We start from the raw sequence: 25049 nt of genomic DNA on the forward strand, positions 1-25049 counted from the left end.
CGTTTGTCCAGGTTAAACAACCCCAGCTGCCTCAGCTGCTCCTCATAAAACTTGTGCTCTAGAACCTTCACCACCTCTGGACATGCTCCAGCACCTCAAGGTCCTTCTTGTAGAGAGAGAGGCACAAAATTTAACCCAGCATTCCAGGTGATGAATCATCAGTGTCAAGTACAGGGGAGTGATCACTTCCCTAGTCTGGCTGGCCACACGATTTCTGATATGAGCCACAATGCTGCTGGCCACCTTGGCACACTGCTGGCACATATTCATCCGGATGTTGACCAACATGCCCAGGTCCATTTCAGCCAGGCAGCTTTCCAACCACGCTTCCCCAAGCCTGCAGTGCTGCATGGAACTGTTGTGACCCAAGTGCAGAACTTAGCACCCAGCTTTGTTGAATCTCTTCTCACTGGCCTTGGCCCATCCACCCAGTCTGCCCAAACTCCTCTGTAGAACCTCCCTACCTTCAAACAGATGAACAGACTCACCTAACCTGGTGTCACTCACTTAACCGCAGACTTACTGAGGGTGCCCTCAAACCCTCATCCAGAGCAAATGTGAAAAGTGGATATATAGGGAAGTGTTTAAATACAGCATGAAATCTTTGCATCCTCCAAGCCCATCTAGTACCAACAAGTTGCTGCTCCAAGACTTCCAATGCTAGATGCAGTTCCTATGCTATTCTTAGCAGATTTCTTTGCCAGGGTTGTCCATTCTCCCCTTAAATCCATGGAAAATTTTACAACCCACCACCATCAATGAGAAGTTCATACTGAGAAAGGAACCATCTTCTGTTTGTTTTGAACCAGATAACCTTCATTCAGAGTCCCTAGCTGCACTGGAAGATCCAGTGAAAATCACTCTCTAATTACCTTTTGCATGCCAGTCATCACAGGTCTTTATCATACCCCTTTACCTTATTTGACTTTCTTTCAGACTGAAAAGTGAGAACTTAGTAACAATTATTAAAATGAAAAGGCAAATTTGTCACCAGTCCTAGTGCACCTTTCTGAACCTTTTCCAGTTCTCTACTCCTTTTACTGCCTGCTCATTTCCTGTAAATCTTAGAACTAATAACTGAATGATCCCATCATAAGTCAGTGTCACTTGCCCAGTCTACAATATGCATCAATTTGTTTACCAGTGAAAACTCAAAGCGTCAAGGTATGCATATGAAGAGTTCCATACTTTACAAGTCGGAAAAATTAGCTGGAAAGCAAGAAATGGAGTGACAACTTTCTCAACTGAAATGTATAGCAAACTTTAGGAACAGTAAATGTAATCATCCAGGTTGAAATCTTTCTGAGAAGTGTTTTTAAGACTCCATGTTCACAGGTATTTACTTTCAAACCTCAGTGATCCACGCCATCTTACTGTTCTTTGCAATAGTTTAAAAATAGCTCAAAAACATAGTCATGTACCTACATGCACATAAAGTGCATATGAAAAGAAAACATACAAAAAAACTCAGAATCTGGTCCCAATACACAGTATCTAATTATTTCAGCAGCACTCCTCATATAACATGGTCAATGGCAGGCTATAAAATTTGAGCTGGCAGGCCAAGAAACGTGCCTAATTATCCCTGTGTTCATAAATTACACTCAATCTAGAAAAAAAAAAAAAAAAAGAGGAATTTTCCAATAGAATAGATATTTTTAGCTTTAGATCTCAACCTCACAACAGCATCTTCTATTCCTTTTTCAACAGATGTTCCTCTTACATCTGGAGGACAAAAGCCAGTACATGCTTTGGTTTAAGTGGATTTATGTGGCTGACCACTGGAGAGCAGGCTGCTCTGAAATAAGATTTAGCATTAGTTCATTTTGTTTGCTTCCCCCTTTCCAGAGGTACTAACCAGGTGTCCAGCCCCTACCCAGCCATTAACTTGCCAAAAAATTCTGGAGACTCTGCCATCCTCAGTATTTCTATTTTTGTATCAAATTTAGCTAAATTAAGATTCAAAAGTTACCGACGAAAAGAAGCTATGACAAGAAATTGCAAGGGCACAGAAGAGACAAAGATACTACCAATGAAAATCCAATGAACAACAAAATATTAAGCCTTATTTTCATGAACTTCACCACACTAAAAATGCCAGTAAAAAATAAAGTTCTAAGAGGAAAAAAAACAATAGATTACACTGTTACTTAAGAATTCACCAGAGTACCAGAAAATGTTCCTTGTTTGCAGTCCTATCTTAGACAGATAAAAGTCACACAACATTAAGTAATGAAACACAGTAGTTGAGTCAAGGATGTTTCTCACTTTGTTAGAGGTTTGTCCTTCAAACATCTTACATATGGAAATACTCAAAATATTACCTTGAGCTAGTCTTTCAAGTCGTTTCCCATGCTCCGGAGGAACAGCATACCTAAAGTTCACAGAAAGAAAAGAATGAAATGTTTGAAGTTGTAATTACTACAAAACCTACGATTCATGTATGACAAATACCTATAAAATACAGAAATTAAAAATATTAGACTGGAAAATTCTAGAAGAAAAATATTCCAACTTTTGAGGGAAAAAAAATACAGGTTTTTTTTCTGAGGAAAAAAACTCTAGCTTATTTCTGTTTAAACAAGAATTTTCTATTCACTATTTAAAATCATGCATACTGACACTATTTGATGTGATTACACCATTCCATTTTAAAAACAAACATACTTTCATTTTCCAAATGAAACAAAAACACATAAATTTAACTTACATTACAGCTTAATTTCTTTTAATTTTACCGTTCTTCACAAAACACAAGAGTTCAACAGAAAAACATAAGCATTAAACATTCATATTTTTTCCTATAGCCAACACTGTGGAATAAAAGGGTTACTTGTCTCCATAAAATCATTAAAATTAGAATTTTAAAATTCTTTAAGAAATACACTTTCTTTAAATGAAAGAATTGTACATATTTTAGAATCACCCTGTTCTCACAATAAAATATTTTTTAACTTCCATATACTATCTGCAACAAGTCAGTAACAATATAAAGGAACTAGAATTAGCCTTATGTTATTTTTCATGTTTATTACAGCCAAGAAAACTGAATACAATTGAAGATTACTAAAAAACTCTAACAGCACTCTGCTTTTCTGAACACTTCCTTGTTCACATATTTACTGCTCTTCATCAATATACTGTATGCATTCATTATTTTGCTTTATTATTCACTTTAACTGCTTCAATATGTGATATAGTAGGCTCTCATTTCAGTTTAATATTGCAACAGCATTGGGTTGATTCTTCTCTATAAAACATATGATTCAGAAAAGGAGAATATGCAGAGTCAGCTGTACCATGTAGTCCAAATCCACATTTTCAACGATAAGTAAACATATCACTTTTTTCTTCTACTACCTGTGAACACAATTTCACTCATCTGCCCCGACATCTCACTCAGAAAAACAAGTGAAGGACCCTAGGCCCCTCATTTGCTCATGAAATAAAAACACCTCTCTCTCAAGCTCTCATTTGCTGTACTACAAATGAAACTGCTGCATAGAAGGAAGACCCTTCCACAACACAAGTGAGTGTTCTAAACTGAACTGTAACAAAACCCACACCTACTGACAGCCAACTCCAAATGGTATTAAACAGAGACTTCCAGCATGATTCTGCTCAGTGTTCATAGCGTTAAGCAGAATTTCACAATCTTAGAAAAATTAATTTTGTTTCTCTCTATTTCTAGTTCCAAAGTATTTGTGCCTGTTCTCCACTCCATATTAAACATGCATCAGCATATACATAGTAAACTAAACTGTATGTTTGCATTCTTTCACACCCCAACAGAGACAAATGTCATGTATAGCATTATATACTGTACTGTATGCCATTAAACATACAACTCTATTAAGTAAAACATGAACAGATAGTGTTTGTGTCTAACAAGAAACTCAACCTACAGACTTTCCTTTGCTTTACCTTGCTCTAACTGGATTGGTGTTCCTCCTAAAAAGTCATTCTTCCAAAAGTATGTTACTACCTTGCCACAGTACTATGCAGCCACGTTTCCATTTGTGCATATAAACAAGTATGCCCTTCCCACTATTACAAAAATGCAAAACTGCACAACTAAGCTCTCAGTATGTGTCTTGCAAAAATAAGAAGGGGGGTAATTTAACTGGGCTATATCTATTTATTTAGTTAATCTAAAATTACCAATCCATAATTCATTCAATATAAGTTGGTGCTTTCATCATTGTGTTGATTTGGGGTCTCTGATAACATCTACTCCTCAATCCTTTATTTCTTCCCACTGTTGCCATTGCTCTTTCCTCCCAGTTAAGAAAAGGATCCATGAGAAGAGACCGTCTTTGCAGTATCAGACATTAGAAGCCCCAAAGTCACTGTCCAGGCACTTCAGGGTTGGTTCCTAGTACAACTCATTAGAAAACTGAGCTTTTCTTCACACATATGCACATATCTGGGATACCGGTAAAATTAACGCGATGTGAAACTTCTTGGACCTTTGGCATACTCCACAGAACATTGAACAAAAAACTCCCAAACTCAGATCACTAAGAAAAAAAAAGCATTCACTTTTAGTCTCAACAGTTAGCCCATATGAGAACTTCAGCAGTATTAACAACTTTTAGAGAAGTATTTTTCATCGTCTTCTGTGCAGCTTCCTTTTAGCTACACTAGCAAACAGCCACTAACGTTTGTTTGACTTCCCACATGCTAAGGCCAAATCCAGCCCTCTTTAAAAGTCAATGCAATGGACATTAACTGTGAAATCACTAAGAGGCAAAGAGAATGTTTCTTGGATAATAAGCAAGGAAGCAGATTAAAAGGGAAATGCTGATGCTAAATACATTTTAATTTTATTAGTTCAGGAAGATACACTTGTTAAAAATTGTAAGAAGAGAGATGAAACATGAAGAGTCGCTGCTGATTGCTAGAGTCATACTACTAGAGACAGAAAAATTACAGCGCATACCTTTCTTGAGTATTGTTCAAAAAGATCTTCCTAAACGTATATCACAGATTCATAGAACAATTTGGGTTGGAAAGGACCTTGAAGATCATCCAGTTCCAAGCCCCCTGCCATAAGCAGGGACACCCCCCACTAGATGAAGTTGCACATGGTCCCATCCAACCTGGATCCTGAACACTTCCAGCGATGGAGTGTCCAGAACTCCCCTGGGCAACCTGTTCTGGTATCTCACCACCTTCACAGTAAAATAATTCACTAGATCAATTCAGCAAATCAAGGGTACTAGCAACAAGATAACTACAAATAAATAATAAATATTTAATCTAAGCTATTTTTTCTGAAACATTTACATATATACTTTTTCAAATTAATTCTTCTACATGATTTCTCAATGTACTTTAAAAAAGTTACCAACTTCTCTGCCTTACATTTTTTTTTTAAATAGAATCTCAGTCTTAGGTAATAATATCCAGTGTTTATTCATTAACTAGCTGCAATGTAAGCTCTTTGTTCTGCCTACATTCTTCAAATCCCCAGCAGAGGCAACAACAGACAGTAGTCTAGTATCTGTCATCACTCAGTCCTATCCTTAGGTCAGAAAACATGGTTGGTGACAATTAAGGTAGCTGACTTTATGAAATCAAAAAACCATATTACAGTAATTTGGCTGAAAACTGCAATTCACGACCTGCTTGATTTTAGTAACTACTTTGGTTACTATTTATTTTATACTCAGATACAAAACCTGAATAATCTTTGAGTTACTGCTAACTTTAGAGTTTCTGTTCTACCAGAATGAATTTTTCAAAAACTGCTAGTCCATGACAATAAAATACAAGTATTCACCTTGTATGGCAAAGGAACAGAAACCAGCACATGTGGAAAAAAAAATATTTTACTCAAGCTTAGTTCTATTGGGAATGTTTGGATGTTGCCCAGGGCTGCACCCACTTAACAACACACCTACAAAAACACTTCCTCTCTTTTTATTTTCTATTTAAGCTGAAAATGGCATCTTTAGTACAACTCTCTCCTGTGAGTTTAATTACTGGAACTAAACAAATGCACTTGTATAGAACTAAAACGTTTTCACATTATCATGAATGTTGAATGACAATAACCTATTGAAAACCACTACTACTTTTCTAATGGATGATATTAACTGAATCCAAACGTCAACAGTTTACCGTTTAAGCTTTTCAAACTCTTTGTAACTTCAAGTTAAAAAAAACACTGCCTTGGTTTTGAGATACCGATGTAAAGAATATTTATCTAGAAATATTAAGTCCAGCATAACATTAAGTATTACAGCTATGATTTCTGAAAGCATCATACATAATACTACTAGAGACAGAAAAAATATTTCAGCTAAAAATACAGCAATGCTATTTTGCACGTGCATCTGAAGTAGTTATTTATCTTCTATCCACTGCATAAACCTGATGTGTACCTTTGATTATCTCTATTCTGGCTTTAATTTAACAAAGAAACATAGCTGTATGCTGGCCATCACAAAACCTTAGCCAACATTCTTATTAATGCAGTTTTAAGCCGCATTGCTTCAGAGTTTCAGAAGTTTTCAATATGACCTATATAAACAACTAAAATTAAAGTGTTCTTAAACCATCATCATCCATTCTAATTCTAGAAAATGTTTCTATCAACAAGCTTGTTCCAACATAAAAACCCTGCTTTTAGAAAAGATTCAAGATGGAAATTAAATCCAACACCTCACTTGGGGAAACTGTGTTAGAAAGAGGAAAAAAGGATAAGTTGTCTTTACTGGCTGCAAAGAATGCCAAAAATCATAAATACCTGCAACAAGCTCTGTGAATTGCAGTTGTCATTGTGTAACAACCAAGGATATCCCAAAAGAATGAGTCACGTGCTTTTATTTTAGTCTGTACGTTACCACAGAAAATGAATTTTACTTTAACGGCAAAAAAAGCAGTGGAGTTAAATGATAATAGATACATATGTATATAAAGAACTCAGAAACGTTTTTCGTTTTCCAAGGATGCTTTAATATCACTCCCAAGACAGAAAATGCAAGTTCTAACACCATCGCAGAGCAACGTCTATGGGATAGCAAGCCCCGAGTTTCCAAGGACAGAAAACAAAGCCTATGTTTGTAAAAAAAAAAAATTAAAAAGTAGTAGCAGGTTAGCTAGTAAAATAGACTTCCTATGAGTCAGTACAAAATTCTGTGGGTCAGCACAAAATTGTATGACCTGTTAGCCATATTCTTACTTTCACAGCTGACCTGCCTTGCATTCCTCAAATATCCAGGATGAAAAAAAAAAAAAAAATAAAAGGACATCAAATACCATTTGACTAGGCCACAACATAGATAAGTAAAGCAGCTCATGAAGTTAAACAGATGCTTTATTAGAGCTGCAAAGCATTTAAATTAATTAATAAATTTAATAAACTTTAAATCTTAATAAAATTAAAATAAATTCAAAGCTATGAATGAATGTAAACCCAGTCATTGAGCTTGTACACTAAAATGTATTAAAAGAACAAAAAAATACAGTTTTAAAACAACTTCACTAGAATAATCAAAAGGAGCATAAAAATTTAGTCAGACTTCTTAGATTTTTATAGTGATCCTTCTATCTATGCCTCAGGAAATAATTATACAAATCCGTGCCACATTAGTAACATTGTTCTAGACATCAGAGAACAGTTACATTTTGTACTACAGAATCATTACTGCAGTAGCTCTACTGAAACTACAAAGCTGAAATAGGAAGCAGTCCGCTCCTTCCATCACAAAAAAACATCAAAACCCACCAATGAGCAGACAAGTTCGTTCACGAGACTGCTTGTGAGCTTTTGAAAACTTTTTAACTTAGACATTGCAGAGTTACAAAATATATGATCACATATCTCATACACTTATAGCTTATACAAAAACTGGTAAGTTTATTTCAATACCTAAATGGCTTCTATCAACTGCAGCAGCACAAAACCTTGTGCAAAAGTAACAGCCCAAGAACTTCCAATCAAACAGAAAAACAGATTCTTCTTGATCTTCAAAGTGAGAGTTGAAAGTTATTTATCAGAGTATTGCTTTCTTTTTTGCTGCACCTATTTGGTTAATGGGGAGAGAGGTCCTCTTTTTCTCTAATCCTGTATTTCCAAAGGTTTTATATTTCTCAGAATGCAGAATAAGAAAAACATTGGCTAAAAACATGTAAGTAGGTAGAAACTAAGAAGAACTAGGAGCAAGCACAAATGGTTATAAACAAAATGCAAACAACTTTGCTCACAGGTTTGGAATTCTGCAGAAAAGTAAAGACTTGATTCAGAACTGGTATTCAAGTCACCCCCTACATTAGCAAAGTAACTCTGAGCACCATCTTCTTTCAAATTAGTATCACTGAAATGACAGAAAAGTTTAGGCTGAAAGGGACCTGAACGTCACCTAGTCTAATTTCCTAATCAACTTATGGCTAACTTCAAAGTTAGATCAGTTTGCACATGCAACACTCCATCATGATTTGAAAATTTCCAAAGATGAAGACTCAGCAGCCTCCCCCAGGCAGCCTGTAACAATGTCACTGTGCATTATTTCTACCAAACTGAAATGTCCCTTGTTTTAAGTTGTGATTATTGCTACCTCTCCTTTCTTATGTCAGTGCAACTCTGAGAAGAGTTTGGCTCCATCTTCTCTACAATCTTCTTGTACCACAGATTACAACCCTGGACCATGCATTAGAACATAAAACTCTTACTGAAAAATTTGCAATTCAACAACTATACACAACTAACAATCAGCTCATAAAATGTTTGTTTGCCCAAATAATTAATTATTTGCTCTTAAGGACCGCAAAAAACCTCTCCCCTTTCTGTCTACAGACATCCTACATTTTGCCTAAGAATCCTCTTATGCTAATCCATACTGCTAATTCTCATAAGAATAGAAAAGTCAGGTGCTCAGTTAAGTAGTATGTTTTACAAGCAGGGCAACTTTCCCAACAGTATTACTCAAAGTATGAACATAAAAACACATCAAAAACAAAGAATCATTGTTTTACTGTGCAAAATACCTAACCAAGCAAGATGGTCATCAGCCAAGCAGTTGCTTGTATTCAACCAATTATTCTAATCTCAGTCACAAGAAACAGAATATGAAACACTGAGCTTCATTCTTCCTAAACCAGGTACATGGCAATATAATGGATAACATCATCAGCTGCAAGCTAATTCAGTGTGATGCTAAATACTTCTTCCTATTCCTCTATCAGTTATGGCATGTAGTCCCTCCTTCTATTTCATGGGAATTGGTCAGAGGCTGATCTTCCTTTGCTAGAATTCAAACTAGAATTTGCTAGAATTCAAACTAATTCTCTGAAGCCCATGTTTTTGACAGGGGAACAACAGCTGATGATTTTTACTGCCAATAAGTATGTTAAAGATTGCAAAGATTGCAAACCTAGAATGTCGTTACTACTAAACTTAAAACATCATTTTTTTCAGAATGAACCTAATTCATTGGTTTTGAAGTTGATAATAGGCACTTTGCAAACTCTACATTATACCAAAATAATGCTGTCTACTCAATTCAACTCTGGGCTCAGAATCTCATGCCACTTTCTATAAGCAACACCAATCTGCTCTGTCTATTTAGGGGATTAATATTTATTGTATATAAACAAGATTAATAAACTTTTAACATATAAACATATTGAAATCTCTTAAATTAATTCAGGAAAGTAATATGTTTGCTGTCTCGAGTTGGGAAATTTCAAGGTCCATTACAACCTAAAAAATTTCCCTACTTAATCTTATTTCAAGGAACAAAATCCTCTTCCACAGGAAAAAAAATAAACGTCTGCTATTCTTCTAGTACTCAGCAATTTGTCCCACCTGATGGAGAACATTTTGGTTTCAAGCACAATGGTAACTCTTTCAGGCTGCTGACAAACAACTATACTCTTTGATTATAGCTAACTTTTTTACGGTCAGAATCCCTGCTCTGATTACAGTCACCTCTGCGACTCCTAATATTCTTATTTCTAACTTCCCTGATAATTTTCAGCAGAAGTGTGGCTAAGCCTCTGCTCTTCTAATTTGAGTGTAACTGTCTCCTCACCTCTCACTGAGTTTTTATATATTACTCCATTTTTCTGTATTAGAGTTTTCACTTCACTCATTTTCTGTATCTGTTATTATAATATTCTTCAAGAAGATTTACATTATCTTAACACTTTAAAAAATTTCTATCAAAACCACTTTTTTCATCAGTCAGTTAAACAGCTCAAAGAGTAGCCACTGTTTTCAGATACTTAATAAACTCAGAATTATTTACTGAAATGTAGATAACTTATTCAGATTTTTTTTATTTATAATGTGAATGGAAGCATTATCTATATTTTACTCACAGATCTAGTACACATACTAAGAATCTAACAATTGTACTATTAACAAAAATCTGATTTATGCTGGGCATTCATTTCCATGAGCAGTTCAATACTTCAAGAACATGACAATATTTTTTAAATTATTACACACACACAAAAAAAAAAAAAATTCTTTACTCAGGGCCTATACCCCTGAAATAATAATTACAACAGAAAAAAAACTTAAACTGTAGAGTGAAGAAATTTTTAACACTAATCAGCAATTCACAGATACCGTTACAAAACATATCAAGAACAAACTGAATTAATACATTGAATCATCAATCACACTAATGGTTCTTCTTGGTTAAAAGACGTCTTTTCTAAGAAACTGATGTAAAATTGGGTATCATCTTCAAGGTATCATCACCCTCAGAAAAAAATGTAAAGGAAAAATTGCAGTAAAAGTACTGCCTGATAGCAAGTAATTATAATAGACACTACTCCCCTTTCCAGCAAATCTTTCCTCACCATACCCCCCTCACTTCTCCTTTCATATTGTTCTGTTTAAGAGCTTTCAAGTTTTCTTATTCCTTCTCCTTCAAATTATTTCCTCTCTTTAGCACTTTGTTGCAAGCAAAAAATAATCCTTAAAGCAACGTATGTATTACAAATAAACAAACAGCTAGTCCCCGTTTTACAAGTGGTTATCAGACAATTTTCCCCTGTGTTCCATGTGAGCCAGTCAATGGGGGAATTAGTATATATAATATAAAACTATAAACTTGTTTTTGCATACCTGTTGGAAACAAAAATGCACAAAGTGTAAGAACTTAAACTATTCTTAAACACTGGGAAAAGCTTCAAATTCCATAAAAGACAGTCATAGCAGTGAGTTTCAGCTGATGCCTACAAGTTCCTATCACAGCTCCCAGGTGGGAGTGGCTGTCTTCCCACCATTTAGAGAAAATACACTGCCTATCATGCTACTTACTCAGTACAGTATTTTTCAGTTCTCCATAAGACCAATGTGGCTGTCTTGAAGAACTACTTGCAAACCCAGTAAATTCAAAAAACATGTATTACTACTGTACTTGCCAGGGTATCTGGTTTCACTATGGAAGCACTTGACAACTCAAATTTAAGAGCACACAAGAACTTTGCTACCTGTATCCTAGGATTCAAATCATCCTCCAGTTTTTTTTTAAGAAAATATTATACTAGTATCACATTAACCTAAGACATATATTACTAATACAGGAACAGCGTTAGGAAGTGTGGGTTAGATGAAGGGACTGTGGGAGAGATTGAGAACTTCCTAAACAACGGAGCTCGAGGGTTTGGATCAATGGAACAGAGTCCAAACGGAGGCCTATTGTCTTTTGTAGGCACATAAAAAGACCCACAGTGTTTTATGGAATTACTAGCCACTAAAAGTTTTCATCAAAGTTTGGATGACTAAAAACTGCCAGAACTAATCTAAGCATAAGGTATCTTCTCTATAAATTTCTCATTATTTTATGTTCTCTTCCAGGTATTTTGAAAACAAAAAATAAGATACTATGATCAAAAGGAAAGCATTTTCCCATATACTTTAAGATATACGTATGACACAATCAGTGTGCATAACATTAAACCTACTTTAAAGCTGCTCAAAATTCTAAAATTATGGATATTTAGGAACAACCTTTAACATTGAATCTTATCTTATATTTGGCCTACAGAACTAACAGTAGAGAGAATGTAACTCTGATTCAAAAAAGCAATTAAATGGACGTTTAATACGAAACACATTATTTAGTCCCAAAGGACAACTGAACTGAAATTAATTTCAAAGACGCCTTACAGGAGTCTTGGAGCTCAGATAGTCTTGGAGTTCACAACTTGTTAAATTTCTCATATGGAACCATTACAATCTTCTCCTGTTGACCTCAAATAATCCTTATGTACCTACTAGCCTTCTCCTTGAAAATTGAAGAATGCATTACTATGATGTGCTTTTTGTCGCAAATCTCACATATTTCACAGCATTTGCAGCTTAAAAAAAACAAAAATACCATCTCAGCTTTTCAGTAAAGTTTATCACTGTGAAGCAATCGTACCCCATCTGTTTCGCTTAGTCAGCTGAAACAAACAGTAAAAGAAAATCATCTTTGATAAAAATGTAAACTTGCCATGACTTGGGCTCCCCAAAATGGAGATAATTAATACTGTAGAGATCCATGTCTTCAGTGTGCCAAGCAAATGTTGTTTTCCACATGCCAAAATATAGATATGGTGTATTTACACCCTCAATAGAAATGCCACAGTCTTCTTCTACAACATCCAATATTGTATTAAGATGGGCAATATTCCACTCCTCAACACCCTGAAAAAAATAATGAATGTATTAATAAATTTCCAAAGTAATGCAATTTTATACAATAGCTTCACTCAAAAGACACACCTCATCTAGTCCTTCTGAAGACTCTATATTACTTAGTACAAATTTATAAGCACTTTAGAAGACAGTTAAAAGAATTCTCCTTTGGGTAATCTTAGTAAGATTTACATCACGTTCAGAGTGCAGAACATAAGGAAGTTTAGATCTCCTTAATACTTAATACATTGTGGATTACAACACTATACACAATAGAAATAATAGCTGCAGACAAAATCTTCGATGAGTTGACAGCTGGAAGCTAAACATGCCCTTAACCATGACCTGCTCTGTACCCCCTCTCAGCAGCCTCTGTACAGCTGTGGTAATCTTACTCAATCCTGGGGAATGAATTGACAGCAGACTCCAGTCCTGATGCAACTGATTAAGACAAAGAAAAGTGGTCAGACTGAGCAGTTGAAAAGGTGGTGAAGTAAGAATGTAGGTTAAAGCAAGAAGTAATGAACACTTAATACTCTCAGTTTTCACCCTCTTATGTTTTGATATTTTATGTCTGGCATGTTACATATTTAGCAACTAGAACTGATACACAAGATGCTAACCTCTACATGAAGTTCAGTTTTCTCATTGAAAAACTTCTGGCTGCCTGCTATGACTACTCTACACAGTAAGAAAACCTGTAACTTATCTGGGACTTCTACGAAGGAGTAAGTGACTTTTACGGAATGAGTTCATTTCAGGCAGCAACTTTTGTTCTTTTTTTTAAAATGGAAGCTTTGGCTTCGATGCATCTGTGTGACAAAGACACTTGAAATTTAAAAATTATAAATAAATAAATAGAATGACCAAAATAAAAAACTAAGCACCAATATAAACTAAAATGGTGATATTAAAATCTGCACCTTTCAAATCTAAAAATCATAATCATTAGCAAGGTAGTAGAGCTGTAAAATATAAAATTTGTTCCAAGAAACTATTTTGACTAATTATTCTTCCAATTAACTTAGAGATTTATTTTTTTTTAAATCACATCAGTTTATCTTTGTTCACAAATTGTGCAGTCCAGTTGGAGAAACAAACTAATACAGCAAAATAAGAGGAATGACTCAACCACATAGGCACAGACACACTTAGAGGGTTAGAAGACAACAATAAGCACACCATATAAAAATCAACTGTTAATCTAGGCACTATACTCTTTCTGGCAGTTGCCAAAAGCAGAAGAGAAACAGTCTAAGCAAAGCAATACTTCCCCAGAATACTCTACCAGCCTGTAGCAATTTGCAGATTGAAGGATTGTCCAGAAAGAGCTGCTGTCCTTCTACCTAACAGTGCGCCACGGGCTTTTTACCAGTTTGTTCAGCCAGTCACCTTCTTTAATCCATGTAAGTTTTTAGCAATCAGAACACTTTGAAATATTACTCTTTTCTTACTAAGAATTAAGTGATAGTTATGAAAATAAACTGGGTTTGGGGTTTTGGTGGGTTTGTTTTGGTTTGTTTGGGGATTTTTCTGGGTTTTTTTTGTGGTTGTTTTTTGTTGCATTTTGTTTTCGTTGTTTTTTTTTTTTTTTTTAACACCATATCTCATCTTTTCACCTTCTATTACATCAAGACACAACTAGTCACCAAGCAAATAGCTAGTCATTTGTCCATAAAACAAAAGCAAATCCTCCCATGGAGAACAATCCTAGCAGAAAAAGCTTGCTTCAAAATACCAAATACACAATCCACAACCTCTATACTTCAGATGCAAGAGCTGTTTCCATTTCTTACCGACTATTTTGTACAAGTAGTCTTTGCTCAAAAGGAAATGTTCACTGAAACTGACTAAAAGACTAAAATCACACTGATTAATTTTAGCTCTTCCTACATTCCAAAACACTAAGTAAAATGCTTACCTGAAATTTTAAGTAAAATATCTATTCTGTTTTGTCAATAGTTATATAAATGTTTTTAAACTTTACTATTGCAATGCACACCACAAACATCACAGAAGCTGTAAAAGAGCAGTTTCACAGGTCACTACATCACAATACTACTCCAAATTAAAGAATACCTTAGCAGGTTATGCTATATTTGATAACCGTCATTAGAACACAAGTACACATATTACTTGACCGTCAAATGTAGCTGACAGTTTCTTCCAAATACAAAAGAACCTTTTAGACATTATAATCTGTTTATGTCAGGAAAATATCAACCATTTATTCTGCTCAGGATACCACAACAATATCAGGATATTATAAAAATTTCCAGGGAATGTGTAAAGAAAGTATTCCCAACTAATCCTAATACATAGAGAATATATTTATCCTATAACCTATATAGGATGTATCTACATAGAACACATACAAAGTATGTACCTACATAGTATACATCCAGGATATACAAATAAATATCCTATTTATATATCCTATATCCTAATTTATCCAACTTACCTAGTTTACCATTCTTATGGCAAATTCTTTAAAGAATACCTGTCATCTTTGACAAATGTGTTACACAATCCGGATCAGGAAAATATTATTTTTCCTTCTTTACTATAACATAGAAATACAGGCTTGAAACATCTTACCATCTATAGTCATTGCTATGCACATTAGACTTACCTTGTATTCCTTCAAAAAAATACTGTAAGGTACATAGTAGCTTATATAGAAGATCACTATTCCAGTCTTCACTAAATTTATAGAAGAATCAAGCTTACTGTAAATTACTATCAAGAGTTCTTGACTAACAGCCTTTGAAACAACTTTTATTGCAATGTGGAGATGAAATGGGACAGTTGACAAGCAGATCTCAAATACCTAAACACCTTCACAGTTTAGAAGGAGCTGACCCATTCTTTCCTCAAAAACATATAGAAAAATGTAGTTTCCAGTATATTGGTAAAAAAATGAAGCTCAAGATTTTAAGCAGAGATCTCTTTGCAGATAAGAATAAAATAGGCTCCAAATGTTTTATTCATTTCCTTTTTTAGAGTACTTAAAGTGATATACTATTCTTTGCACTTTACTATGAAAATGTAATTTAATTTATTATCAATCAAATCAGAGTAGGATAATGAGAAAAAAACTAAATCTTAAAACACTTTCCCCCTGCCTCTCCATTCTTTGCAGGCTTAGCTTTACTCCCAAATTCTCTACCACCTTCCCCACAGCAGTCCAGGGGGACAGGGCATGGGTGTTGTGGTGAGTTCATCACACACTGTCTCTGCCAGTCCCTCCACCTCATGGGGAGGACTCTCCACACTCTCCTCCTGCTCCAGTATGGGCCTCCTCCCGCAGGAAAAAGGTCTTCACAAAGAGCTCCAAGTGTGTATCTCTTCCTCCAGGTCATAATTCCTGCCAGCAAACCTGCTCCAGCCTGGACTCCTCTCTCTCCACAGGTGCTGCTCCAGTCCAGGCTTCCCACAGGGTCACAGCCTTCATAGGCATCCAGCTGCTCCAGCACAGGGCTCTCCATGGGCTGCAGGTGGATTTCTGCTTCACGCTCCACAGGCTAGAGGGACAAATGGCTCACTGTGGTCTTCACCACAGGCTGCAGGGGAATCTCTGCTCCAGTGCCTGAAGCACTTCCTCCCCCTCCTTCTTTACTGACCTTGATATCTACAGAGCTGTCTCTCACACAGTCTCACTCCTCTCCCCAGCTGCAATTGCTGGTGTGTAGCAGGCGGTTTTTTCCCTTCCTAAACATGTTACCACAGAGGCACTACCAGCCACTGCCTAGGCCAGCAGCAGGTCTGTCTTGGAGCCGGTTGCCGTTAGCTCTGTTGGACCCAGGGGAAGCTTCAAACAGCTTCTCACAGAAGCCATCCCTGTAGCCCCCCACTACCAAAACCTTGCCACACAACCCAAATACAATACTGTAAAGGATGGCATACAAGATGCATACTTAAGGCAGTTTGCAAAAGACAATCTGCAGGACTACCTCAGCAGGGATGGAGAAATCCACAATCTCTCTAGGCCACTTGTACCCGAGCTCAATCACCCAGACACTCAAAAAATGTTTCCTCACATTCAAGAAGAACCTCCCATTTTTCAGTTTGTCCCCATTACCTCTGGTCCTGTCACTGAGCACTGCTGACAAAAGCCTGGCTCTGTCCCCTTTGCAACCTCCCTGCAGGTACTTATATCCATTGATAAGGTCCCTCTGAGCTTTCCCTTCCCTAAGATGAACCGTCCCAGTTCTCTCAGCTTTCCCTCAAATGAGAGATGCTCCAGTCCCTTCAACATCTTAGTAGCCCTTAGCTGGGCTCTCTCCAGTAGTCCTATCTCTGGGAAGGAAAAGGGAGCCCAAAACAGGGCACAGTAGTTCATGTGTATCCTCGGTAGTGCTTAAGATAAGGGAAGCATCACCTCCTTCAACCTGCTGGCAGCCTTCCTCCTAACAACGCACAGGACGTTGTTAGCCACCTTTGTTGCACTAGCATATTGCTAACTCGGGCTCAAGTTTGTGTCCCCCAGCACCCCCCAAGGACTTTTCTGGAAAGCAGCTTTCCAGCCTTCAGCATGCAGTAGGTACTACATGTACCTGGGGATTTTCCTCGCCGCGTTCAGGACCTTACACCTCCCCTTGTTGAGCTTCATTAAGTTCCTGTCAGCCTCTTTCTCCAGCCTGTCAAGGTCCCTCTGCATGGCAAGCATGACCTGCTGGTGTATCAACCAATCCTCCCAGCCCTGCATCATCTGCAAAGTCTGCCCCATCATCCCAATCATTAATGAAGATGTTAAAGCAGGACTGGACCCAGTACTGAACCCTGGGGTACACTTACAGAAATCTTTCTTATTGACTTCAGTATTTCTCAGGTTCAATTCCAGACAGGCTTTGACATTCTCAATTTCTGCAAATTTAGACAACATCTCTATATTCTTCACAGGTTGTACATCCCTACTTCTCACTCCCATGTATTTCCTGTTTATGCTTGAGTTTTGTCAGAAGCTCCTTGTTCATCCATGCAGACTCCTCGCACTTTTACCTAACTTCTTCCTCATTAGGACAGACCATACCAACCAGCTTTCTTGGGCCCTTCTTCCCTCCAGGGCCTTATCCCACAAGACTCTTCCAATTATATCACTGAAGAGGCCAAAGACCACTCTCCTGAAAGCCAGGGTTATGGTCCTGCTTTCTGTCTTGACAACTTCTCTCAAAATCCTGAACTCCACCATGTCATGGTCACTACAGCCAAAGCTCCCTTTGACTTTCACATCTGCAAGGAGTTCTTCCTTGCTTTTCAGTGCAAGTTTCAGTAGACGGCTTTGGCCAAAGCTGTCACTGTTGCTCTCCAGGGACTCTTGGATTGCTTATGCCTGATGATCTCCTGCAGCCTTAGGTTATGATACAACTCAGATGCCATCCCTAACTCATTTCATGATCAAACCAAACTCTGCATATAATTTCATGGTGCTGCTTTTAAACCATGTTAGGTGCTCTGTTCCTGTCAAGGAAGCTTGAGCACATCTATTGGTAGAATTAATATTACTTTAGACATGTACCTACAATTTAGTAAAAATAACCATTAGCCTACAAACTCCACCAAATCAATCACTCCTGTATTACTAATCACATACATTCCCCAGAGCATATACATGGAAGAACGTAGGCATTAGGAACTGTCTTATCAGAAAGAATAAGAGAAGGAGAAGGAAGTGCGGTATGCTTCTACCAAACCTTGGCTTTCCTCTAGTGAATTGCAAATGTAATTAACAGCACTTAAGTCTGATATGTTTTATGACCCGTTATAAACATCAAAGCAGTCACTTTTTTTTTGAACTTCTCCTGAAACCAGGAAGATCTTTTTTTCCTCCCCCTCTATCTGCTAGATCAGTCCATGTAGGGGTTTCATATGCCTTCCTCATCCGACCATACAAATAAGATGTCAAATTCATTAAGAGAAAAAAAAAAAAAACAGGAAACAGAAAAGCTAATTTGAGCTCCTTGTGTCTCATACAACAAGGAAACAATTTGTTGCTGGCTTGATTTAAAGAACAGTTGGGAATGACATGGAAGTGACAAGTCCTAGCAGTAGTTCACCTGAACAGACACTGTACAGAAAAAGTACATCAACCACACTCTTCAATTTACTCACATGTAGAACAGAAAGGATAATAAGAAGTTACAAAGTTATGATATTAGAAACAGAGTAGCTCCCTTCCTGACAGAACAGTCACTTTTTGCAACTGTTTCACAGTCTATAGTAGCTCAAGTTGACATTACATTCATGTTAACTCACAAGAGGACAGCTGTCTTAAAATAACACAATTTTTAAAAAAAAAAAAGTCACTTCTCAATTAAACTTCCTAAACAATTGTAACTCTTAGGCTTTCACAATCAATTCACAAAACAGTTTAACAACTGCAACTACTAAGACTGGTGCTTTACTGTTTCACTTTATAAAGTCTTTTCAGGAATACTAATTTTCACTCAAGTACAGATGACCTTTTAGCAACAAAAAAAGAGAACCTTGAGCACATATCTAATAATGTTTATAATCTTAACATAATAATGACTGTTACCATCTGTTCCTTCATGCAATGCTTTTTCTAGTCACATAGGCTGTTATTCTCCTACAAAGCACTATAACTAAACTCAGCAAAAATTAAAATGCACACCAACATTCCACTATCTTAAATGTATTTTCTCTAAAGCTCTATACAGTGTATAGAATATTTTTCTCATATATTGTTTCCTTATTCAGAAAGACTTCATCTGTGTTCAGAACTGTTAAATAACCCTAAATACATTATCAATACACAACAGAGATCCCAGAATAATCCAAGTATTACAAGGGTGAACTTCGAATCATTGATGGCAGCTGTCAAATTTCAAAACATGCATTCATAGATTTGTTTGTGTTCTTCTGGGGGATTTTTTTGCTGTTCCATATAACACACATTTTATAATTTCGCTCCATCTTCCAAACCCCTCAGGACCTGTCATCCTCTGATCTAAGAAAAGCAAACAATACTACAAGTGCTATGATCTGTCTGGCACAATGTCAGCAAAACACTGGATGCTACTAATAACAATACTGTTTCTTAAATAATCTAAATAGAAAAAAAATAAGGCTACATCATGCTTCAGATACTGATGTCTCAATGTAAAATTGAATGTCACCATGCAGAAAATAAAATGTAATTGGTAAACTTTTAAACTAAAGAATAAGGACTTGCAGCACAGCAGCTTTTCTCACTAACTATGATGGCCCAAGTACACACGCACACCACACTTTCACTAAGCCCCTGGTGTTTTCCTACCTGGACTTCTGTTCAGATATTTACCTTTCTGTATTAACTGCAATATCTATAACAAACCATTTCCTATAAAATGAATTTTGTAAAAAATTAGCATTTGGGCGTGTTTATTGCCAATAGGCTGTTAAAATAAATTAATCCCTTCATCCTCTTTCTGCAGTATGTTGCCCAAAACATCAGATACTTGTATTAATCCCCTTTCCTCGGATAATGACAACCTTGAAGTAAAGTGAACGAAGACATAAGAACAACCTCTAATTCCAAACAGAACCAAAAGGTTCCTGTCTTACCACTATCTTCAGCAGTAAGATACAAAAAAATACTAGTTGTGCAAGTACGCCATCTGCTGGCCACAAATTAACTTGGGCAAAAATATTCTAAGGAAAAACATATTCATCAATGGCATCCATAACTTCCTCACCAGCAGTTTGGTAACAGGGGTATTTCCATCTTTTTCTCTAACCCTCACTGGGCTGTACATCATGGCATGGCTGTCACATTAACTGCTTTGTCTGTTCACACTCCTTCTTCACTGACTATTTATTTCCACTAATTTATCCATTGTTATTTATTTTTAAATAATACCTATTTAATCATAGCCATTAAGACTTTTTTTTAATTCTACCTATTGCCATTTTCTTCTCCACTTCTTTATTTCCTATTCCCTGCAACTTTCAGTGCTTTCTTTGTCTCCTCTTGCTATGCACCTAGCATCTGAGTTAGAACTGCTGAATGCTGCTACTCTTCTCATGGCACCCTTGGTATTTTTGGGCTCACCTTCCTTAGCTTCCCAATCTAAAGAGAGTGCAACTCCATGAAAAGGAAATCTCTGACCTCTCTGGCCAGTCAGCAGTTCAAAATTGGATATTACTGCATTTTGTTTTCTTAGGAAATTTTGTTCATGCAATAGTAACCCTAAGATACTAAAGGCAAAAGAAAGCACAATTAAAACAAAGTATACATTTGTAAAAAGCTACACCAGAAGGATTTATGTGCCAACATTAAAAGAAAAAAGTATCAGAGAAAAAAATAAAAAGGCAAGCTTCTAGTTTTTGAAAGAAACATTGCTTTCCCACGCTCCATGTTGGTCTCCACAACATAGCAGACATCTAGCACGTCTCTTCATCAGAACTCACAAAATCAAAATCTTCAATTATCTTTGAAATCAATTTTATACAGCTATTTGAACACACTACAGAATTTGGACTTCGTTTTCTCTAAACAATACACCATTGGACATTTATAGCTATCTTTCAAAAATCACATAACCTAAAATTGAATTGCCTTAAGCCATCTCGGCTGACCATTTTTATCTTTGGACAGGGTCTTCAAGTAATTTGTCTTCTGCAAAGCAATATAAAACATTAGCAGAGCCACAAACCATCTGCCACAGGGAAATTCTACTTTTTTTTTTTTTTTTTTGAGTGATTGGAGAGGCAGTTACATGGAAGATGAAATAGCTCAAGGACTCCACACATAGGCGATTCTTTTGGAGAGAAGTATTTTTAAATCCTCAAATCTTTTTTTAAATGCTAAAATGAATTTTTATCATTTCCTCTGTTAAGCCTCATTACTTAATCCTTTCAAAATCTAGTCCCTATAGCTACTTACATAGCCTAAATGATACCAATGGATATTCTGTAATTCTTTGGAGATCTGTCTTAAGAGTCTCTTTCTATCCATGGAGATCTTGGCAAAACATCAGCAAAATTCATTTCCTTAGGAAGTTTCCACTTCATCTTTTTTAATTCTAGAGGTACACAGTAATTGTAAGCACATTTCCAGGAAACTGCAGGCATTCCAAGAATGTATAAAGTACAGCTATCAACTGTCCTCAGTGAAAAAGAGAGAAATAAAGGATTTAAACTTTTAATCTTAAAGTTATTTAATATAACATAAAAATTCCACAGAGGTGCAAGTATACTGAAATTTTAATAAACAAATAAACAGGAAGGAATCTTAAAGTTCTGGAAAGTTCAGAGTGAAGAGAGGAAAGATTCATGATGCGAAGAGTAGCAACAGCTTGCTGTCTAGGGAGAGAACTGTCTGATTCATACAGATGTAGCTAATTTCAACCTTGCTTGGAGTCTTTAAAGTGAGTAACACAAAGATTTCACAAGAAAGGTAGATTCTCAGTCACAAAGTAAGAATCGATCCTCTAACTATAGTACCCTTTAAATGAGGACTGAAAGAGATAAACATAAAAAGCTATGCATACTTCATCATAAATGCTCCCATTGATATCTGCTCCATAAATCGGTGCCACAAAAGTCAAGTTCTTCCAGTATTTACGCTCCAGATCTTCATAATCCACGTATCTTGGGGTGCAGTACCTGCAGAGGAAGAGGCAGGCAAAAGTTCAGCACAGTCTTTCAAACACCACATTCACAATGGACTGTGCTTTTGCTCCTCCATTCTGAATTCCAAGAAATCACTTCATTTCAAATTCACTGAAACAGAGGAATTATTAGTTGTTCTGAATTCTTAGTTTTGTGATTCATCATCCCAAGTAACCTCCTACCTGACAGCTACAGTAACTGAAGTCATACACCCACCCAAACAACATTTTCTTCAGTCTCCAGCAGCTAAATGGCACATCTACTGACTGTCCTCAGGCCGAGGCCCACCCTTTTGTTTCTCTTCCATAAAGGAGACACACGTGGGAAAACAACTTAATTGACAAATATTTGTCATTTGCCAGCTCTCCAAAGATGCAGAGGTAGGTCATGCACAAGCCTGTATCAAAATAACTCAAATGTACCAATATTGCCAAGTAGCAGCCCTCCCAGGCAAAATCAGCACTTCCTTCACTTCCTCCTTCCTCAGAAAAAAACTTTTGAGAAAAGGCATACTAAAAATTCTGCCATGCAGTGAAAAAAAAAATACTTAAGGGAATTTTTCTCTTTACTCTTCTAGCACAGCACAGGGCACTCTGCCCTTATACGCCCATAGATACACCTCTGTATATACAACAAAAAAAAAAAAGATGCAAGGCACAGACTGAGCACACACCATCCTTTTAAAGGCAACTCTGATTTGATTTAGACATTCATGGTCCTCTCTTTCCCAAAGGAAATAGGTAACATCACAATACTCAAGGAAAGAGTCTTTAACATAGAAGTCTTCTTCGTTAAGGAACAAAACTGGTTTTATGAGAGAATAGGGGCACTCAGCTGCTTAACAGTTTAAGACATACAGCTTGCATGAATAGTGTCATGGGAGGTTATATGACTTCTCTAGTCCTGCTTGCCACACTGTTTCTAATACAAGCAAGGACGCCATTGGCCCTCCTGGCCACCTGGGTACACTGCTCATTTGTATTCAGCCACTTGTCTATCAGCACCCCCAGGTTCCTTTCCTCCAAGTAGCTTTCCAGCCACTCCTCCCCAGGTCTGTATCACTGCTGGGGTTGCTGCAGCCCAAGGGCGGGACCCACATTTGGCCTTGCTGAAGCTCAACTGACCACGGCCCATCGACCCAGTCTGTCAGAGTTTCTCTGTAGAGCCTCCTTACCCTGTCACCCTCTGCCTAGCACAATTCAAAGAAACCACAGTAAAGGAACAAAAACACATGCCTTACTAAGCAAGACCCCTCATATACATACTTATCACTGTTGGCCAGCTCCTTGAACTCCTTCACTGTCATTGGCTTTTTCTGAATGTTGTACTGTGTGAAGAGCCCAGACTGACCAGTGACCATCTGCTGAATTGGGGCTGGAATCACCAAATCTTCAATATCATCATAATGTTTTCTTGGCTTCCACTCCTTTGGTGGGATAACCTTTAAATACAGAAATAAAAAAAAAAAAAAGGCGTCAAGAACTGCAATATCAATTCAAAACATTCAGGGAAAAAAAAATCAAAAGAACCAATCATATATGCCCACATGATCAAATGGAGATTCACCTACCAGCTGTTTAACAACAACTGGCCATATAAGTGCTCCTAGATAATGCAGAAACCAACTCAAAATGGGCATAGCATTACCTCAATTTGCAAGCAGCAACTCACTAATCAACAACAATTCAACCATGTGCAACTACACAAATATACACATGTATAATAACAGAACAACCATTCAATAATTGGAAAGCCTTATGATTCACAAACACTTTGTATTCCTTTACATGAAACTGTTATCCTCAATTTTTAAAATAAATAAATATTCATAAGAGTGATAGTCCAAATGTTATTTGCTGTAAACAGCATGAATAACTATTTCTTACTGAAAAAAAAAAAATGAAAAAAGTACAGCTACGTTATAGAGAATTAGATTTTAGAGTTACTAGGAATTTCAAAGAAGCCTGTAGTTGTACAAGTGTTCTTTAACAGGTTGTGTAGTTTTGAAAACTCCTTGCATGTACTATTTTATCTGAAAACAGAAAACCCTCTAGATTTGAAACCACAAGTTTTAAAACAACAGCAGACATTTTCAATATATACTTTTGGTTTGGTTTAGAACTTTTACTTGCCCAAAGGCTCAATTATATGTTCTTTCATCCACTCATTATATTCCTTCTTTCTGCAGTGCTCAAACCAAACTTTCACAGACATTGGCTTGGAAACTTTTGAAATAACATACAACAAACCAGGATGGCTTTCAAAAACATGCACCTACCACATACAATTTACATTACTTGTATAACTAATTCACATCTTAGAGGTAGCATTCACACTAGGCTAGCTATGCTGTTCCCTCTAACAAGTATTCCACATACTGTCTATTAGAGGTTTTCTATTACTTCACTACAATAAAGTAAAAAATTCAAAAAAAATAACACAGATCATGAGATCATTTGCTACCTTTGGAAAACAATCATAAATCAGCAAATTGTAACACTAATGTACTCAAATCATCCATCTCTCAAAGAAATCTGATCAAGACCATTGATGCTAGCAAGCACACGCCAAAACAGAAACATCAAGCTGAAGAAAAGCCATCAGATAGTAACATACTTCCATACCTAATGTTTTTATTTTAAACATAAACAGGCTTTTTTTTATCCACTTTTTACACAAATGCAACTCCCTCTTTTCCTTCTTTTCCTTCTCACCTTCCACAGGACTTCAGCTGCAGAGGGACTACTTAGTAAGTTTCAGTGTTGTTTGCTCTTAGAGAAAAAAAATA

General features: G+C 36.6%; 1 protein-coding gene across 1 annotated transcript in view; it reads right to left on the reverse strand.

Moving 5' to 3' along the window:
• Nucleotides 1-23702, reverse strand: part of LOC103770490 (lysine-specific demethylase 4C-like) — a gene marked incomplete at both ends in the record, with an annotated part of 36736 nt that extends 13034 nt beyond the window's left edge. Inside the window, 4 exons of the mRNA XM_008937750.1 lie at nucleotides 2325-2374; nucleotides 12462-12655; nucleotides 22141-22255; nucleotides 23527-23702. Coding sequence (XP_008935998.1) covers nucleotides 2325-2374; nucleotides 12462-12655; nucleotides 22141-22255; nucleotides 23527-23702 — 535 coding nt within the window. The remainder of the gene's footprint in view (nucleotides 1-2324; nucleotides 2375-12461; nucleotides 12656-22140; nucleotides 22256-23526) is intronic.
• Between the last annotated feature and the right edge of the window lie 1347 nt (nucleotides 23703-25049).

Source organism: Merops nubicus, unplaced genomic scaffold (assembly GCF_000691845.1).
Source record: "Merops nubicus isolate BGI_N331 unplaced genomic scaffold, ASM69184v1 scaffold1473, whole genome shotgun sequence".
Taxonomy (NCBI): domain Eukaryota; kingdom Metazoa; phylum Chordata; class Aves; order Coraciiformes; family Meropidae; genus Merops; species Merops nubicus.